The 19,329-nt window shown below is 42.0% G+C and overlaps 4 protein-coding genes across 4 annotated transcripts; 2 read left to right on the top strand and 2 right to left on the bottom strand.

The window, feature by feature from the left end:
- The first annotated feature begins 461 nt into the window (after positions 1–461).
- On the top strand, positions 462–1,345 carry g0s2 (G0/G1 switch 2). The gene is made up of 2 exons (XM_041946465.1): positions 462–518; positions 640–1,345. Exon 2 carries the CDS (start codon positions 659–661, stop codon positions 1,010–1,012), a length of 354 nt encoding a protein of 117 aa, XP_041802399.1. The 5' UTR covers positions 462–518; positions 640–658; the 3' UTR covers positions 1,013–1,345.
- A 398-nt stretch (positions 1,346–1,743) lies between these two features.
- Positions 1,744–8,671, top strand: taf8 (TAF8 RNA polymerase II, TATA box binding protein (TBP)-associated factor). Its single transcript, XM_041945715.1, has 8 exons — positions 1,744–1,894; positions 2,466–2,625; positions 4,185–4,283; positions 4,369–4,431; positions 4,579–4,703; positions 4,940–5,087; positions 5,244–5,386; positions 8,213–8,671. The coding sequence occupies exons 1-8, from the start codon at positions 1,847–1,849 to the stop codon at positions 8,351–8,353; spliced, it is 927 nt and encodes a 308-aa protein (XP_041801649.1). The 5' UTR covers positions 1,744–1,846; the 3' UTR covers positions 8,354–8,671.
- On the bottom strand, positions 7,610–13,047 carry LOC121612677 (protein pitchfork-like). Its single transcript, XM_041945716.1, has 5 exons — positions 12,898–13,047; positions 12,644–12,742; positions 10,506–10,639; positions 10,304–10,421; positions 7,610–8,892 (listed from the first exon to the last, which is right to left on the bottom strand). The coding sequence occupies exons 1-5, from the start codon at positions 13,045–13,047 to the stop codon at positions 8,827–8,829; spliced, it is 567 nt and encodes a 188-aa protein (XP_041801650.1). The 3' UTR covers positions 7,610–8,826.
- Positions 13,048–13,248: 201 nt separating this feature from the next.
- atp6ap1b (ATPase H+ transporting accessory protein 1b) lies at positions 13,249–18,872 on the bottom strand. Its single transcript, XM_041945714.1, has 10 exons — positions 18,626–18,872; positions 17,775–17,895; positions 17,211–17,285; positions 16,927–17,120; positions 16,803–16,840; positions 16,603–16,688; positions 16,231–16,457; positions 16,082–16,117; positions 14,371–14,608; positions 13,249–14,228 (listed from the first exon to the last, which is right to left on the bottom strand). The coding sequence occupies exons 1-10, from the start codon at positions 18,745–18,747 to the stop codon at positions 14,016–14,018; spliced, it is 1,350 nt and encodes a 449-aa protein (XP_041801648.1). The 5' UTR covers positions 18,748–18,872; the 3' UTR covers positions 13,249–14,015.
- Positions 18,873–19,329: the final 457 nt, after the last annotated feature.

The raw sequence follows: 19,329 nt of genomic DNA on the forward strand, positions 1-19,329 counted from the left end.
GTATTTGTTCGGGCTAAATGTAATCATACAGCTGTCAAACAATGCCTTCCAGCCAATAAGTGGGACTGGCTTTCCACATTTCCACCTGCTGTGATTGGACACTGTTCAAGCTCTCCTGATGAGGATCAACGTTTGTGGTAACAAGCCACGCAACACGAACCAACCACTCATGTTGTTCAATGTTCAGCAACATGTGTAGTATTTGCATGTTGACATGATTTAGCCTCATTGTGGACTCGGGATCGCAGGCCTCATGTGATGTCACAGCCACAGTTTCACCTCCAGGGAATATTTCCCTCACTGCTTGTCTTGAAAGCTCGTGTCCTTTTGCACAAACAAGCCCCAATCTCCAAAAAGCAACTGCAGCAGCCTCATGAATATGCATGTTGTCGCCGCTGTGGGAGTTGACGTGGCTCCACTTGTGTTTAAATTTCGGGATCTGCCCTCGTCTCTTTGCCTGTGAATGCCTGACTGGGCCGAACACTGAGAAAAAGTCAGAGTTTGAAGTGTGCTTCAAAGTGAGTATTTGTCCATCAGCATTTCATGTGTATAGTAGAAAGATTGATTTCAGTTTATCCAGAGTGTTTTATTGTCAACACTAAATCAACTGTTTGTGATTTCTCCTTTTCTTTTCAACAGACAAATCAAACAGCACAATATGGAAACCATTGGCGAGATCATCCCATTTGCTAAGGAGATGCTAAACCAGAGGCCCAACCGGGGCATGCTGAAGATCTACATGCTCGGCTCCACTCTGGCGATGCTCGGAGTGGTCGGTGGACTGGTGGAAACAGTTCTTCTGCCGTTTGTGGAGCAGGAGACTGTTGAAGACACACTGGCAGAGCTGATGGAGGAGAGGAAGAAGGAGAAGAAGCAGGTGTTGACGGCACACACCACCTTGATTCAGCCTGACGTTGTGGACGTGCTGGAGACGGTAGCGATCGAGGTCAAGGCCAAACATCTGGTGACAGCTGGACAGAGAAGCTCAGCCAACCGCTTACATGCGTCTTAAAGAAACTCTCCCCTGCTGATGGAAATGGACAAGACAGTTGCCATGTTGATGGTAGAGGTGGTAAATTAAATCACCATGTTGAACTGGTCACTTTGTGCTCATTCTTTTATTTCAGATTTGGTTAAAATGTGCAATTTGCCCCTGTTGACTGGGAAAAAATGAGATGTGCAGATACACTAAAAGCTGCAGGGTACAGTAATGTCTGGCTGCTGGGCAGCAGTTACTTGTGGATGTGACTTGAAGAATGTGATGGGAAAATGGAATGTGTGTGATTGGATTCATTTTGCACTTCAATAAAGACATATTTCGGCTGGCAACTGAAATATAAGAATATTTCACGGTCGTGACTCTAAATTTTGTACATGTTGCAAGAAGACATTCCTTAGCTAGATATGTTCCTAAACACACAACGTGCATTTGTAAATTAAGAGAAGTAAACTACATTTAACCGCAGTACATTTGATCAATCTCATCTTCTGTGTGACAAATTCATGCTTAACTCTTTTCCCCTATACGCTGCTAATGAGAGCAAAGGCTTCCTCTCTATGGAGGGTTTTGAAACACTCCATCTTCCACAAGTCTGTATTCAGTGAGGAAGACCATCTAAACCTGAATAGAAACCTTGAAAACGTATCAGGTGCAGTTCCACACACACACGCTAGATGGCGGCAGTAAATATAGAGTGGGTTAACTTCTACTTCCGGCGATTGACGGAAGCGACGACATAAATTCACACCGTGTTTACTAACGGCGGCTAGATGGTCGTCGGCCAAATAAAGTTGTTGTCACTGTACAATTAAAGACGTTTAACCCGGCGGGTACAGATAATTACAAATGGCAGATCCTGCGGTGGCATCAGGAGGCTCGCTGAATGCAGGAGGGGTAGGAGAAGCTTATTAAACTCACCGTTATGAGCGCGATGTAGCCGAGTTTACGGTGTTAAGCTAACCTAGCAGTCTGTAGGAAGAGACTCGTTTATACTGAGTTTGTCCAAACAAGACTAACAACTTAAAATAACTACTCTTAAATCCAGAATAAATCTGCTGCACTTCGTTACAGACTATAAGGTTAGCTCACCGTTTGCTAATGAATGAATCTTCACCTGCCTCGCGAAATGTTCGTATAATGTTATGTGTTAGCTGCATTTTCACGTCGCTAGGCATACTTCTGCGCAGCCTCTCTACCATTAACCGCTAAAAATGCGAACACCATACAGTGTATAGTATATGTGTAAGTCTGCGCTAATTTATCTCTATTTGTTATCCTTAACGCTACACCTGCTAATGTGAACATGTGCTCCTGTAAGTCAAACCTGTCGAGTATATGGTGATACTGCGTTAATGTTTTCATATTCTCAATTTATTTGGCCCGCTTCGTACTCAATGTGATGTGTGATTCCAGGACGTCTCTGGTGACTTCTCTGATGTGGTTTTACTGTGTCTGTTGCTTCCAGCGCGGAAGCGGTTTGAAAGCAGCTTCCAGCCCGGCAGAGAACTACCACCTGGCCCGGCGGCGCACCCTGCAGGTCGTTGTCAGTGCCCTCCTCACAGAGAGCGGCTTCGAGAGTGCAGAGAAGGCAGCGGTGGAGACTCTCACTGAGATGATGCAGAGCTGTATGTATAAACTCTAAAGTAGAGCCTCCATTCAGTCTGGGCGTGACCAGGTTCATTTTCCTTGGAGCAATTTGAACGTTTTTGTGAATCAAAATCAAAACACGTTGCACAGCTCCACCTTTCTATGTGTGAGTTGTCAAAGTCAGAAAGTATTTTTCTACATACCAAAATTGAGAGACAAATTTTGGACCAAAGACTATAATTTTCATCTTCTTACACTCTTCACTCTGCTGATGGGTTGCAGATGTTTTGCAGTTATGTGAGCACGGGGATGAAGATTTTCTGTGGTTCTCTGATCGCTTGCTAATCATTTCTGACATATACACTACTGAAAACATTACAAAAACAATTTATCTAATGTTTGACCTCATCATCTTCTTAGATTGTTGTAAATATCTCCTTATTCTGAATTTGATGCAGCAACACGTTTCAAACAAGTTGGGACAGGAGCAACAAAAAAGTTGTGGAAACGCTCCAAAAACACCTGTTTGGAACATTCCACAGGTAAACAGGTTGATTGGTAACAGGTGATAGTGTCATGATTGGGTATGAAAGGATCACCCTGGAAAGGCTCAGTCGCTCACAAGCGAGGATGGAGCGAGGTTCACCACTTTGTGAACACATGATTGGATAAAGGATGTTACTACATGGGTTCAGGAACACTTTGTCAAACTGTTGTCAGTGAACACAGTTAGTTTGCAAACGACTGGATGCTGTTTTATTTATGTTTTAAACAGTGTCCCAACTGTTGTAGTAAAACATTTGTGTGAGAAATGCATATGCAGGCTTCTTTGTTTGCAGATACAGTTGGATCCTTGTGGAGGTCATTCATCATTATTGTTGCTGCTGAGCTGATTTGTTGGATCTTTATGGGTCGTTATAAAGACCTTTGTTATGCATAACTGATAGTAACAGATGTGACTACGTTAGATTCAGCTTTTTGTTGTGCTCAATTCAAGTGCTTCAGTCAATTAGTACATTTTAAGCAGTGGTAGGCTTTTACTTTGAAACTGCAAATGTTGACAGTGCCTGTTGTGGTTAGCTGCTTTACCTAAAACTGATTCAGTATATTTTTTCTAAGGATACAGTCAGGAGGTCATTTTAATAGACTGCAGTGTCAAAATAGTTTTATACAGGTTTAACAAAGCTTGATGAAGGAGAGTGGTTCAGAAAATCAGGCCTGGCATTGCATGTTATTGAGACAAAAGACAGAGTCACACACGGTTGGAGAATGGGAGCACTGATGCTGGGTTAGAAGTCTAGTACCAGGATGCGTACTTGGAAAGAAAAAGTAGGACTGGTGCGTACCTGTTGTGTGCTATAGAACTTGTAGCAGCTGATTAGCTGCTGTATCTGTTTCCTTATATCCGCATTGTGTACTTCCACGTCTTCTTTTAATGAAGTATGTGGACACTAAAAAATAGGGCCAGTTGTATTTGTTGATGATTCCTGCAGAAATTAAATCTCATCCTTTATGACTCATCCATTTGTTATGTCTGCACATTATTTGTTCATAAGCACAGACTTTTCTAAACCACAGTGTTTTGTCTCTTTTTCAGATATAACTGAAATAGGTCGGTGTGCTAAAGCTTATTGTGAGCACACAGCCAGAAGCGTCCCAACGCTGTCGGATACAGTGGTCGCTCTCATTGAAATGGGTATGTACTGGAGGGCAGCAACATATGAATTATACATCAACAACACAAGGTAATACAGAGGACGTGATTTAATCTGTTGCTGCAGGTTTCAATGTCGACACCCTGCCTGTGTATGCCAAGAGATCACAGAGGATGGTCATAACGGCCCGTAAGTAGCCGCTCTGTCTCTGCTGTTGGTATGGATTATAAACAAGACTAATAACGGTAGATTCAGTTTCTCCGTTGATTTGTAAGATACTAACTGAAAATTTGCCCGCATGATATAACTGTGATCTTTGGATTTTATGAATTTCAGCTCCAGTGACGAACCCCCCCCTGACTCCCAAAGCACTGTCAGCCGGACAGAAACGCACACATCCGGCTCACATCCCCAGCCACTTCCCAGAGTTCCCTGACCCCCACACCTACATCAAAACACCTGTGAGTCAGAACTTTTCATGGTCTTTAAGCAGAGCCTTAATCAAAGCCTGAAGCAATTAGATTTTCCTTGAGTGAAACTGTCTGTGAAGATAAAATATAAACCATTTTGTATGTTGATTCTCCCTGAATGACAAGAAAACACCCCTCAGTTTCACCACCAGTAAAGTCTGTCATTATGTGCAGCATATAAAATCCAGAAAGTGAAGTGTGTGACGTGTTTTTCTTCGTGCACTCAGACGTTCAGAGAGCCTGTGTCAGACTACCAAGTGGTGAGAGAGAAGGCAGCCAGTCAGAGGAGAGACGTGGAGCGAGCGCTCACACGGTTCATGGCCAAGACCGGAGAGACTCAGAGCCTCTTCAAAGACGACATTACGGCCTTCCCATGTGAGTGATGTCGTCAGTCAGTCTCTGTCAAAATCTGTCGCCGACACGTTCAAGTCTGTCTTGTTTTTTTTCTGTGTATGTATGCCGGCATGTCTGTTATGCTACCAAGGGCCGTGTCGTTTTTCCATGAGTTGTAATTCCTGCGACTGTTGTCAGTGATCGCAGCGCGACCGAGCACCATCCCGTATCTCAGCGCCCTCCTGCCTTCAGAGCTGGAACTGCAGACCCTGGAGGAGACAGACTCCTCGGAGCAGGACGACCAGACAGACAGCGAGAACACGACAGGAAACATCATCACTGTAAGTTGCTTTGATTCTGTGGTGTCCTTTCTTTATTATTACTGCCTTGGAATATGCCACTGCTCCTCTGGGATTCCTGAGATTTCTTGCCATAAATTTTATCCAGAGAACCCAGGATATTTCGACATGAAATTACAGATATTCTTTAAAACACACTATTTTAGAAAAACAATGTTCCCTACAAAATGCACAGAGCCAACCACACAGAATCATTTGTCCTTCGTTTTCTTTAACATATCTTCTTAATGTCACCATTTTTTTTAAATGTCTGAGCGGTAATAATAATAACATAAGAATAAACTTTATTGGTATTGCACCTTTCATACAAGAATTGCAGCTCAAAGAGCTTTACATCAAAGACGTCACATGCAGCAGCACATCAGCACAAGGCAAAGCATAAAAGTTTCAGACCTGTATCAGGAAGTCATTGCAAGTTATGGCTAAAGTGAGAGAAGTTTTTAGTTTTAATTTAAAAATAATTTGCGTGCTGCCTCCCTGATATTGACAGGTAGTGTGTTCCAGAGCATTAAGGGCTTTGAATTACAAGGAGGAAGCCCTGAATGTTAGAGGAAGCCAGAACAGAGCAGCTAAAACCAGACTAACGTGCTCTCTCCTCTTGGTTCTGGTTAAAGCCGAGCGGAAGAGTTTTGAATGAGCTGAAGTCTGTGTGGTTTTTTTTTTTTTTTTTTTTTTTTTTTGAGAGGCCAGTAATTAATACATGACAGTAATCGAGTCGGCGTGAAATAAAGGCATTAATCAGTTTTTTAAGCATATTTTTGATTTAGAAAGTACTTCAGCTGTTTTTAAAGTGGAAAATGAAGTTTTTATCAGCATGTCGATGTGGGGGTTGAAGGTTAGATCTGCGTCTAGGGGAACATCAAGATTTGTAGCCTCAGATGTAATCCAGGGAGTTTCCCCAGATTATTGAACATCATTTCTCTTTTTGTTTTAGGGCTGAGTAGCAGGATTTCAGTTTTGTCCTCATTTAACTTTAACTTAAATTATTGCTCATCCATTTATTTGTTGCCAAAAGACAGTTAGTAATGGAAATAATAGAGGAGTGTATGACCGTTTTAGTTCTGGCCCAGAGGTTATTACTGGTTAGATTGGCAGAAAGAAAATCCCTCCCAGGTTAACAGAAACCACTGCATCTGAAAGGCTAATCCAGTTTAATTACCGTAATAACAGCATTTCAAGGTTGGAATTCTTAATGTAGGCATGGCAGTTGCATGATGGCGTCAATGAGGTTCGGAGAAGGCGTCTTTGTTCCAGTACATGTGATCACACACACACACACACATCCAAATGCTCAAAATCTCGTGTTCTTGCGGGTAGTTTTCCTGAGAACCAGGAACAGGATTTGGTGTGAATTCCTGAGAAAGCCCACTGAAGATGTCCATAATAGAGCTTTGTATATTCTACATGAAATCGTCCAAATCCACAGTGAGCAGAGGTTTGATGTTTGGTCCTGTAAGTTCCAATCTGATATCCAATTTGCCTTTTCAAATAAATCTGCTTATATTATTATATTTTTTCTATTTACAGAGTGACATGTCATTAAAGGATAACTTTCGTTTTTTACAACCTGGACCTTATTTCTAGCATTAAATACGACCATTTACTCACCCAGACAACTTTGGTGGCATTTGGAGTCGTTTTGAAGAAATTAGCCCCAGAGGAGCGGCGCGTATATCCGTATAATGCGAGTACTCGGGGCATCCATGCGCAGCCTCTATAAACGCATAATCTGCGGCGAAACTCGTTCATATTCCAATATTTTGTTCTGATATGCTGGTGCTATTCCCCTCTGAGCCGGCGGTCAGCTAGTTTAGCTGTAGTTTGGCACAGCTATGGTTCATTATTGCGTATTCGTAGCCGACCGCCGCAGAGTTAGCCGTGTTGTGGCTGGCTGCTCGCAGCGCCCGGCGTTCGGTAATGACATCATCCATGAGAGGTAGTTGTCTAGAGACGCCGGATGTCGATAGCACGCTCAGAGGGGATTAGCACCAGCATATCATTACAAAATATTGGAATATGAACGAGTTTCTGCAGATTATGCGTTTATAGAGGCTGCGCATGGATGCCCCGAGTACTCGCATTATACGGATATACGCGCCGCTCCTCTGGGCCTAATTTCTTCAAAACGACTCCAAATGCCACCAAAGTTGTCTGGGTGAGTAAATGGTCGTATTTAATGCTACAAATAAAGTCCAGGTTGTAAAAAAACGAAAGTTATCCTTTAATGAGAGTATGTTGAATTTGAATTGACAGCAATAGTTTGATATTTTGGGAAATATGTTGTTGATGATGAGAAGATTGATACCACTCAGTTATTTGTTAAGTATGGTGTTAAAGATAGGAGACAGATAGCTCATCTTAGCATGGAGACTGGAAACAGTTAGCCTGGCTTTGTTCAAAGTAATTTACTGTGTGATCCTTTTCCTAAACCGAACCAAGCAGTTTTGGTGCCTGGATGTAACCAAACTGAAAATAATCAGTCATTAAAGTCTAAACTAAAAAAGGTTTTTGGGTTCCACACAGGACTCAAACTGGTCTCCTGGGTGAAGTTTCTGTGTTTGAACCACTCATCCCCTGTGGCCTCCTCACTGTAGATAAATAGACACTCTGCCTCGTTTGTTTAATCTGCACAGAAACAGAAATGTAAAAAACAACACGTCGTTTCGCGAGTTACAAGCTGTCACTGTTTCTTGGTCAGGAGCGCTGGCTTACATTACAGATAATTGAGTGATGTCATCTTCTCATCTAAGTTGCAATCAAGTGCACTGCAATGATTGTTCACCTCCACCTTTTTTCTCCCTCATTCAGGATGATCCAGGAAATGACAAGGAGAACTCCATGCTTCCTCCCAGCGGCGTCGTTCCCTCCGCCAAGGCCAACGAGGACAACATGATCGACAACCCGTACCTCCGGCCGGTCAAGAAACCCAAAGTGAGGAGGAAGAAATGAGCCACCGAGCCCAACAGACTCACGTTTGCCACAGCGGTTGGTGCTTTCAGCAGTGCTTCCCTCCACACAGAGGAGCGGCCCGGTGTTGAAGCCTGCGGTGTGGGCCGGGACCAGCGGCTACAGCGGCCCTAACGTGGGACCAGTGCTGCTGCTGGCTTTTTGTACCCTGACTGACTTCAATTGAAGAGAACTTTGTTTTGTTCTGTCATTTTTTTCAGCAAGCACTCACTTTCTTTAAAAAGTGTTTCACTTTGTAAACAACATCATAGAATAACATACAGGAATCCAGTCATTTTGTGAATAAAGAAATATACGTTTCTTTTTGTAATTCTGAGATATCTAACTTTTGACAACAGTTTCAGACAGTAATTTTTATAGTTTTGGCCGGTTTTGTTGACAGAAAAAGGTCAGGAAAACAACCTGACAAAGGCACCATCATATCTCAGATGGATTTTCATCCATCAGCTCTAGAGTTAATAGTACAGACTTATGTAGGCCACTCGGCTCCTGTGCTTCAGAAACTCCTTTTCACTGTCAAGCTAAAGGGGAAAAAATAAACAAAAACACATTAGATGTTGCACTATGTGAGAAAACACACTGAATTTATCAAACAGAAGTCCTATAAAGAAAATCATGCATTTTTAGCGGCAGCTGTGTGTAATTGTGTTTGTGCAGCATTCAGGGTGGGTCAGCAGCACAACTTACAACTCTCAAAACATGTTTTTATCTGCACATCAAGCTTAAACTCTTATTTGCTTCCTTGGTAAGAGTTAGATGAGAAGCTTAATAACACTCTCATGTCTGTGGGTGAAGTCAAGAGCTCTGCAGACACCATGCTTAGTATCTGTGTCATCGACACTGAAAACAGCCCAGAGTGAAGTTCACTGACGATCTTAAACCACGACAACCGTGAGTTTAACACTTACACAGTATCTAACAGTGTGGTTGCATGTGCAAAATATTCCTTAGAGAAAGTCGCGGTAAATTGGCCCAACGTTAAGCTACCTTCTGATCATGTCATGGAACCAGACTACGCTTTTTCAGCTTCTACAAACACACCTCATGAAAGTCTGGAAAATATCCCCCATATCCTGCATCCCTGCTTTTAGGTGGATATGGACTCATTTGTGAACCAGCTATTTTACATTTTGGAGTCGAAACCTTAAAGGCAGAATGAGTAAGATTTCCTTTAAAAAAAAAAAAAAATGTTGACATTTATCATTCAAAAATAATCCCTCAGTCATCACGTCTGTCCCACTGGTGGCGTCTGTATCTACGGAGGCTCTTTTCTTATTGGCTGTGTAAGGGGTGTTTCTGCGCGTCCACCCTTGAATCCCTCAGCCAATAACAAAGTAGTGTAGGGTGTGAGGGCGGGACTCCATAAAAGCAGGTTTAATTTAGAAACAGCGTGCACTGGATTGGTACAGATTCTCCTCTAAACTCTATGAAACTGGCTTTGAGGTACATTTTCTGTCAGGTGTCAGGTGTCGCCCAATCAGCAGCGACGTGTGTGAATCCTGCTGTATTAAAAAGACAACGGGGTTCAACGCACCACAATGTCTGCTAAAGGGCTTAAAGGATTACCCTCTATATTTTTTTTAAAATACAGATTTTAAAACATACTTGACTACTAAAAACTTTAATCTGAAAAGCTGACAATTGTCAAAGACTACATTTCCTTACATATTTGTTGCACAATTTTTGTTCTTTTTGCACCATAAAGTATGATTACTTGCTACTTTGACGATGAAGAACATGTTTTCTCAGTAAAGTTATTCACAAGAAAAAAAGTTTTGGATGAAATAAACAATTTGTAGGGGGTGAAAGTGCACCGGGTGCCAGATCTGAGCATGCATGAACAGCAAAGGAGGGGGAAAACTTTGACTTTCCTGCCCGTTCTGCCTTTAATTTGTTTGGCCAGATTCACAGAATGGCGTTCGCTTCACTCACCTTCCCCCTGAGTGCCTTCTTCTCCACCTGAGGCAGCCTGGACCAGTCCGGTCTCCCAAAGCACATGGGCCAGCTTACTTTCCTGTTTGTCGCGGCATCATGAGCGTAGGTCCCAGGGCTGTGTCACAAAATGATCACCTGTCAGCCCGGTTCACCACTGCTGCAGTGGAGGTGTGTGTGTGTGTGTGTGTGTGAGTCTCACCCCGGGCTGTCCTCAGATGTACATGGTGGCCTCCTGAACCTCAGTGTGGTTGAGTTGAAAGGTGCTTTAGCAGGAGGGGGGACTCTGGACAAGCTTTGATCCTGATGGTACTGCTGTGGGGAAGGGGTCTCCATCTGGTAATAGAAATTGTACAAATCCAGTTAACTTGACATGTTAAAAGGTCCAGTGGTTTAGTTCTGCACTACAGTACAGTTAGGGGACGAGACGAGACCGGGATGAACAGAAAGGTTCAATCAAAGCAGAAGCGGCTGAGATGTCCTGATTTATAGTCTCTAATATGGGTCAAGCTCCAAAAAGGCTGAATCCAATAAATTCCCATGATGCAACATAACATCGTTCATCAGACTCAAGACTCAAGTTCTGTACTTTAGTATAAATACGAGGTACTTGTATTCCTCACCTCAGAAGCAGATATTGTACTTTCACTTCACTACATTTGTTTGACAGCTGTAGTTACTTGCTATTTTTACTAGATTACAAATTTTCAAACTCTTCCTGACCACATATCTCTAAATTTGGTGATTTTGAATGTTTGTGATAAACTGGAGGATAGAGTCTACAAACACATGATGATCTTATAGAATATGATGCATCAACAGCAATGGGAATTGGAACTAAATACAACATTAGATGATGAATCTTGGGAAAACATATGCTCGAGATGTCACAAGGGGATTGGAAGTCAACTTTGGAAAGAATTTGACTGGAAGGTCAAAACAAGATTCTTCAGGACACCCTTAAAAACGTTTGTCTCCAAAACCAATACCAGCAATAAATGCTGGAGGAACTGTGGTATGGTTGGTGACCACACTCATATATTTTGGGACTGCCCAAAAACACAGACATTTGGGAAAAACATCAAAGAAGAACTGAAGAAGATTCTGGAAATGGACTTCCCCCTGGACCCACTTATATTTTTATTGGATGTATTTCCTAACCACCTTTTCACTATCAAACAATGTTACATAATGCATATTTTGTTGATGATTGCAAGAAAAATAATTACTATCAATTGGATGAAAGCAAGCCCTCCCATGACTTCACAATGGCTACAAAAAGTAAGGCATGTCTACATGATGGAGTCTAAGACTGCTCAGTTACAGTTAAAAATGCCTACTTTTTTTTTTTTACGAAGATGGGCACCAGTCATTGACTATCTTGGTTAGGACACCCATACCAATATTTTGTTTTTTGTCATTTATTTTATTTAATTTTTTTGTACCATTTTTGTAATACTGTAGATATGTATTGAAATAACTAAATGTGTGCTCTTCTTGTATTGTTATTTTTATATGACAAATGAAGCCCAATCTCAAGATGAATTTTGTTTTCATGATGTTAATTGCCTGTTTTTTTGCATTAAGGCAATAATGTTAAAAAAAAAAGAGAATATGATGCATCTGTAGATTAAACCAGCCAACAGTATGTAAAGTAGTTCAAATGAGCTCAAGCTGAAACATGTACAGCAGTAAAATGTGCAGCAGTAATATTAATCCACAAACATCAGATATGATAGAAAAGCACTGACAGGAACATTTTACTGCAACATGAACACTTTTACTTCAAGCACTTTAAGTACATTTTGCTGATCATACGTGAATACTTTTACTTAAGGTTTGAATGCAGGACTTTTCCACATAGTGGAGTATTTTCGCAGTGTGCCTGTCCATTTATAACACATTTATGTACAGATTTTAACTGTGTATTCATCATTTACTATCACTATCAACACAAATACCTGCACATTGTATATTTCATTGCATTTTTTGCCACATCAATCATTGCATGTATATTCCTTGTTTGATATTTTGGCATAAGCGTTTTTCTTTTTCCTTTGCAAGTACATTGAGTCCAGTGTTTAAGAGTCAAATTCCCTGCATGTGGACACATATTTGGCCAGTAAACGCGATTTTGCTTCTGATTGTAAACATGTTCCAAACATCACACCTGCAGTCGCTAACGCAGGCTTCCTGTCTTAAACTTTTAAAGTCATGCAGCTGTGGAAGATATTAAACAGATGTTTCTCAGGTTGAGTCACACTCCCTGTGACAAACTGAACTTGAATGTGCTCTCAGCTTCAGGCTGACGGGTAGTTGTGGTGGGGGTGTGTCATGCACCTTGCTGCAGGCTGGAAATCGTGCTGCAGTCCTGGCAGACAGGCCGTATCCTCTCTTACTCCGCGGGGTCGTTTCTAAGCCATAAACTATGGTCCCAAGCTGTGAAGGAGACGGAAAGATTTAGGCTGCTTCTCACATACTGACAACACCAAACAACCAGCATACTCTGTTCTTAAACACACTGATTTTTTTTTGTGTCAAAGATGATGGATTATTCTGCAAAACACGGTGAAGCAGCCACTCCGGAGACGAACCTTGTGGTTGTCATAGCAGCCGGGGCCGAGGTGCGGCGCTTCCTCTCGGCGCAGTTGGTTTCCCAGCCGGTCCGGTGGATAATGGAGGGGGAAGAGTTTCCTCTCCTGACTGCTGCCGAAGAAAAGCCTCTGAACAGGGGCTGCTGACATCCTGGAAACCACTGGTACGAAAGAAAATGACGGAGAAGAAGGAAAGCTACGCTAGCTCACGCTCGGCTCCGTCTCCACTCGTGTTTTGACTCGCTGTAACGATGGCAACCGATTTGACGCATAGATTATGCAGACAGGAGGCGTCCCCTTGTAGGTGGTTTAAATGTTAAGCAACACAATTAAAAAATAACATTTTACAATCTTTATTTTGCACATATCAAGGCAACTGCACATCAATGCGTTTGGCAAAAGCAGAATTGAGGCACATTTATGAACCTGAAGCCAGTAAACTTTAAACGTAGCTAAAGTTAGAGAAAGTCATTATTTTTTACATAAATAAATTAATTATTGAATAAACATTTTTCACGGATTGAAAAGCACTTGTGTGGGATTTGTCTGTGGCGCGAGAACAGAACTAAATGCAGGAAACAGCAACACTTCAGGACACAATCACAAACAGCATTCTAGTCTTTATATACAGGCACTTCTTCCATAACCAGTAGTCTTTAAATTAAAGTCGAGTTGGAAAAATAAAGTAAGAACTGAGGTCTGAAACGGTCCTACAGCATCCAGCAAACACATTCATGTTGGCGCAGAAGGCATTCTCTGGTATGAGGAATTATTGCAAATTGTTTTTGGGAAGATATCCTCTGCGTCTGGCCAACAGTGGCACAAAAACATCTTTTAGCACATGCACTCAAAATCAGCTCATATGAAAGGCGCATCCATTTTGGCACTTGTCGGGAGATGAAATGGAACGTGCCTTTCGAGGCAACGGCACCCCAAAGGCAGCAGCCGAAGGATTCATTAAAGAAAGGTACAGGAGAGAATCATCAGAGAGAAGTTCAATCTGACAGAAAAATATCTTCAGGCCCAAATGTAGAATGCCTCAAGACAAGGAGGGACTCTGCCGGGTCCACAATCTAGGAGGCCCTGAAGACTGAGGAGTGTGCGTGTTTTGGAGGGCTTCACTCCGACTGAGGCACTGAAATCGATGGACCTTTGGGGTCATCGAATCGATCCATTGTGTTCAGCTGCATGATCATGTGCAGACCGTACACAAAAATGAACAGCATGAGCAATGAGGTCAGCAGCCCCATCCAAATCCCTGCGGTGAAGAAGCCCGCACAGTCGCTGGCGTAGGAGAAATCTGTTCCGTTGGCCAAACCGAAGCCCTGAATCTGCACCGTGAAATGAAATGTATTAAACACTCAATCAAAAGACTAAGCAGACACCTGTATGAAAAAAACACACCCCCATTTTTGGATTCACTGCTGTAGGAATATTGAGTGGCAGGACGTAAATGCAGCAGTATAGTCATACCTGGAAGTCGATAAAATTGAGCCTCCACTGCGAGGTGTTCTGGTTGGTGTTGTTTGGCACGAGCAGAGTATCCTGGAAGCTGCTGACGGACTGGCAGTGGAAGGAATACTCTGCAGGGGCGTAGATGCTCCGGCTCCCGATGAAAGATGCAGTTAGACCGTTAGACTGTAGCTGCACAAAGTCCAGAGTGAACCAGTTCCGTGCAGAGACAGGATAGAACCGCTGACTCATGAAAAAACTGGAGTTCAACAGAAGAGAGAGTATTTTAATGACAGCATATTGATGTAGAAGACTAGTACTTATAGCTAGAACTGTGACAACTGGTTATTTATTGTTACTAATTAATCTGTTCAATAAATTACACTCCTGATACAGGATTTCAAAATTGCTGCCTCTTCCAATGGTAGAAAGACGAAAGATTGAGACAGTCTGCAACACATGGCACCACCCTAACACACTTACACTGAACTAATTCAATATATAATAGAAGAGAAAGCCATTGGCAGGTGAATTACGCTGAAGAATAGGAGGCGAGACAGCGATTTAGCTGTTTCAAAGATTGAAGGTGCCGAAAACACGATGAAACAGAGCAGCTGAGTTCTTGAGTGTTTAACTCTTAAATAATACCTAAAGATGATGGTTATTAGGTCACAAATAATTCACATAGCAGAGAAATACTTCATATTTGAAGCCAAGTTTTCTGTTTTTTAAACAGATGATTAAAGCAGAAACAGTTGGGCATTTTCAGAAATATGCTTATTTGTCACCTTACAAAGAATTAGATGAGAAAATCCTGCACCACACTCATATCTGGGACTTGAATATGAAGATACATTCAGCAGCTGGTTAATTTAGCTTAGCATAATAACTGGAAACAGGGAGCCTGACTCTGGCCAACATAATGAAATCTGCCTGCCAGCTCCTTTAAAACTCGCTCATTGACATTTTATATAGTTTGTTTAATCTAAATCAAATTTTACAGTTAAATTTTAATTCTAGCATTTTATTAATCTTGTTTGGGGATATTCAACACACACACACACACAGTTAGCATGGGCACCTCAGCAGGTCACAAACTCTCCAAATACCAGTTCACACCCTGTAACAACAGCCCTGCTGTTGGTCAGCACAGACTGAGCACTCTCGCTCCAGCAACACAAAAAGTGTAAAAATGACAGTTTGTGGTTTTACGAGGGGTTATGGGCAGGACTATTTCTTGGCCACGTGCAGTGACTTCCTGGAGAATCTGTTAGTTGCCTGCAGAAACTTTTACACCTTTGTTGTTGCACTGATTAAATGAAGATACAAAGATATAATGTATTACTGAGTATCTTTGTTACGTTCAGACAGATGCTGGATCATGGTTCTCCTTTGTTTCCAGTCTTTGTGCTAAGCTAAGCTAACCAGCTGCTGACAGACAAAATTTTTAAAAGACAGATATAAGACCAATGTGTTAATTTACCTGCCTTATCTACTTACTTACCTGCCTGTTTTATTTTTATTTCTCGATAATTTTTTATTTTTTTATTTTTTAAAAAATACTATTTGACCTCCATTTTGTCTGTTGTGTTTGTTGTTCGTTTGTCTGTTCTAATAATGAAAATACAATAAAAAATTGAATTATAAAAAAAAAGACAGATATAAGAAAGAGAAAAGGTGAGTTTTCCAAAATGTCCAACTATTCATTTAAATGAGCAATGTGCTGCCTTACCTTAGTGTAAAGCCTGACGCATAACTGAGGACAAGCCTAAAGTGAGAAAAGAAGAATACATTTAAAATGATTTCTTTCCTTTAAAGAAAACAAAACTGAAGTTCTCTTGTCAACAGGCATAACAAACGCGAACATGCTCGTCATCTCACCGTGAGTTACTGCTGTTACACAGGGATCCTGTCAGGGAAGGTGTTTGTGCAGCAAGGTCGATCCACTCTGAAGTAGATGAGAGGCTGACATTGAGATTCTGAGCCCAAAGCATTATGCAAGGACCTCCGGATGCATTGAACATGACGGGCGGTTTGACATCGGGCACAACTGCTTGGAGCAATGATCGCCCGACGGGCTGGTTAGACGTGGATGTCTCTGCGATCACCTGTCAAAGAAGTGGTCAAAATTAAAATTCTAATGCATTTTGTCTTCATATGACATGTGCTGGGTAAGAATAGATATTATTACAAAAACTATAGTTCTGGTACATGATGTGGCAACTTTTGTGTGTGCCAGTTCCAAAATCTTACTCGTGATGGCTGGAGTCCCGTGTATATCGCAGTGTATGGGACATTTTTGGCTTTCATGGTACTCAGAACTTTCCCAATAATCTCATCTGTTGAAAGCAAAACACACTTTATTCATCCACTGTGCATGATTATAACTACACAGTGACCAAAATGATGATGATGATTTCACACTATGAAATTCCAAAACAGTAACAACTCACCATTGTCACTCAGGACTTCTTTGCAAGGCTTGTGAAAGCTACAAAACAGTAAAAATGTTCAATTTCACCCAGATAGAAATGGAATACTTGTAATCACTGATGTGCTGCAGAACTCGAGTCTTACCTGGTACAATATGGAAGATTGATGAGCAGCAGATTGCTGACAGACGCGTTGATGCTGAGATGTGACAGAGTGTCTGCGTCTACAAGCAGAGGCGAGACACCAAGCTTCTCTTGCAGCATAGCCAGGATGGCAGAGGAGCCTGACCACTCTAATGCAGGAAGCGTCACTGATGAGGAAGACGACTGCACTGCAGCCTGAAGAGGAGTGGGCGGAGCGAATTGTCAATATTATTAGTCAGACAAAATCATTAATCTGGGACTAATGTTTGAGTTATAAAAACTCACCTCAAGGTTTTGAAAGGCACTATCATCCTTGTTTCCAAATACTCCTCCAAAGACGGTGAAGTCATCTTTGCTTAACTGAACACAAAAAAAGACAGTAAGACATCACAATTGACCTACATGAGAAGTGGAAGAAATACTTGTATGTTTACACAACGAAAACTGAAATGCAACTACAGCATCCATCAAGCTCATTAATCAGCCACAACAATGAACATCCACAGCGGAGACCAAACCAGAACCATGCGTTAATGAGGAACTGTGATAGGGGAAGTAATGCCAAAGCTCACTGTCATACCACCATGAGAAGACTGTGTCACATGGGTCTGCAGTGCAACGACACATGACTCATTACTACCCCGTTTTACAAAACTCCCATATCCAAGTATTAGCTTTCTAATCGATGTTATGAAATCCACAAAAGTCTCAGAGAATCTTTGACTGTACAGTAGAAGCCGAGTCTTTGTCCTCAACACTTTTCACCCTTAGCGCTGACGTATTTAGTGACATACAGTGACCACGTTTGCTGCAGAGCAGAAATGTAGTTTTCATGTCTCAGGGACTGACCTTGTCCTGCAGAAACAACAGCACAGTGTGGGGGCCAGAGCCAAAGGCAGAGTCGAGGTAGGCAGCGAACTGGTCATTGGATGTGATGTGACCAGCTGCAGGTGAGGCCTGTGGTGGTAAGCTACACATGCAGGAAAGATAAAGACAGACAGACTCATACAGCTGTTCTCAACTGCTTTGAAAGTGTGTTGCAGTTATCAGAACATTACCACAAACATCACATCAGGACCATCATGATGTTACATTTCTGTGTTTCCATGAGAGTCAAACACCAAGGGGATTGTGTCAGTATAAAAACCGTGTTTTTATATTTAATTTCTCATTCAGGCTTATTTCAAGTATTTAGTCACGAATGCAGACACACATGTAGAGTAGCAGTTGTGCAAATGCAAACTAAATAAATAAAGCTGTCATGTCTCCATAAAATAAAGTAGTAGAGTGGTTTGAGTAGTAAAACCGTAGTGTTAATGCCTTTGAGCAACCACTGTACTTAAGTTTAAAGGTGCAAATAAATTCTGTTTATGACACTTGCAACGTGTGTAACAAAGACGCTAACTCGCGGCTTCACTGGGTCATTTCAGTATGTGTAGAAGCTACATTAATCGTTAGATATTAGCTGTTCAGGCTGTTCTATCGACTGAAAAAAGTCAAAACAAACGTCGACGTATTTTGTTTGTACACTTTAGCCTATGAGTTTTAGCTAGGTCGGCCGACTAGTCTTGTCTGTATAGAAGTAGGAACTCAGTTAGCTGAGTTGCTAAGTGTTAGCATTAACATGATAGACAGCTGGCCAGTGCTGGCCGTTAAAGTGAGTCTTACGTTACAAATAAATAATGAAAATGAAATATTACCCGTGATTGGACCACATCAGAACTGGAACTTGAGCAGTGGAGCTCCCCGTAGCGAAAAGGGCGACGAAAAAGGCAATAAAAGCCATCACTCGCAGTGGACTCGGGCGCCTCAAACCTGCCATTTTCGTTCAGCTTTTCCGCAAAGTTCTGGTCACGTGACGCAAACCAGCTGACAGTCATGTGCAGCAGCGCTAAAGAAAGGACTTCCTGCTTCTTCCAGCCTTCCTACCCTGCCCACAGCTGCCTCTCACCGCCACGACAGGCTGCAGCTGTGGCTGCTTTGCTCTGGTCACATCAAAAACGGAACAACTGTTTTATTCCTCCCAGTCTGGACGCGGCTATCATTAGCTGTTCCGACCTTCCCGTCCGAGCCGCTGCTACAATGCTAATGCTAGTTGGTTTGTACTTCAGTTTAGTGCTTAGCGCAATGACAGGTGTTATAACAATAAACTGCAGTGGCTGTCATAATACTGACTGTGCCATAAACAGACATGTGACGTGTATAAAGCTGAACGCTGAGCTTTGTCCACGAACGACAAGTAACGTTACACTTGCAACTGTCCATGGTGCTGACACACGCTTACATTTGGGCATTTCACGACTCTTGCCATCATAACTCATCATCCAAACACGACGCTTTTTATCAACACGAAAACATAAAAACACACAAGTAAAGTTTTGAGTAGTTTTTGGACGGAGAGGCC

Source organism: Chelmon rostratus, chromosome 10, assembly GCF_017976325.1.
Source record: "Chelmon rostratus isolate fCheRos1 chromosome 10, fCheRos1.pri, whole genome shotgun sequence".
Taxonomy (NCBI): Eukaryota; Metazoa; Chordata; class Actinopteri; order Chaetodontiformes; family Chaetodontidae; genus Chelmon; species Chelmon rostratus.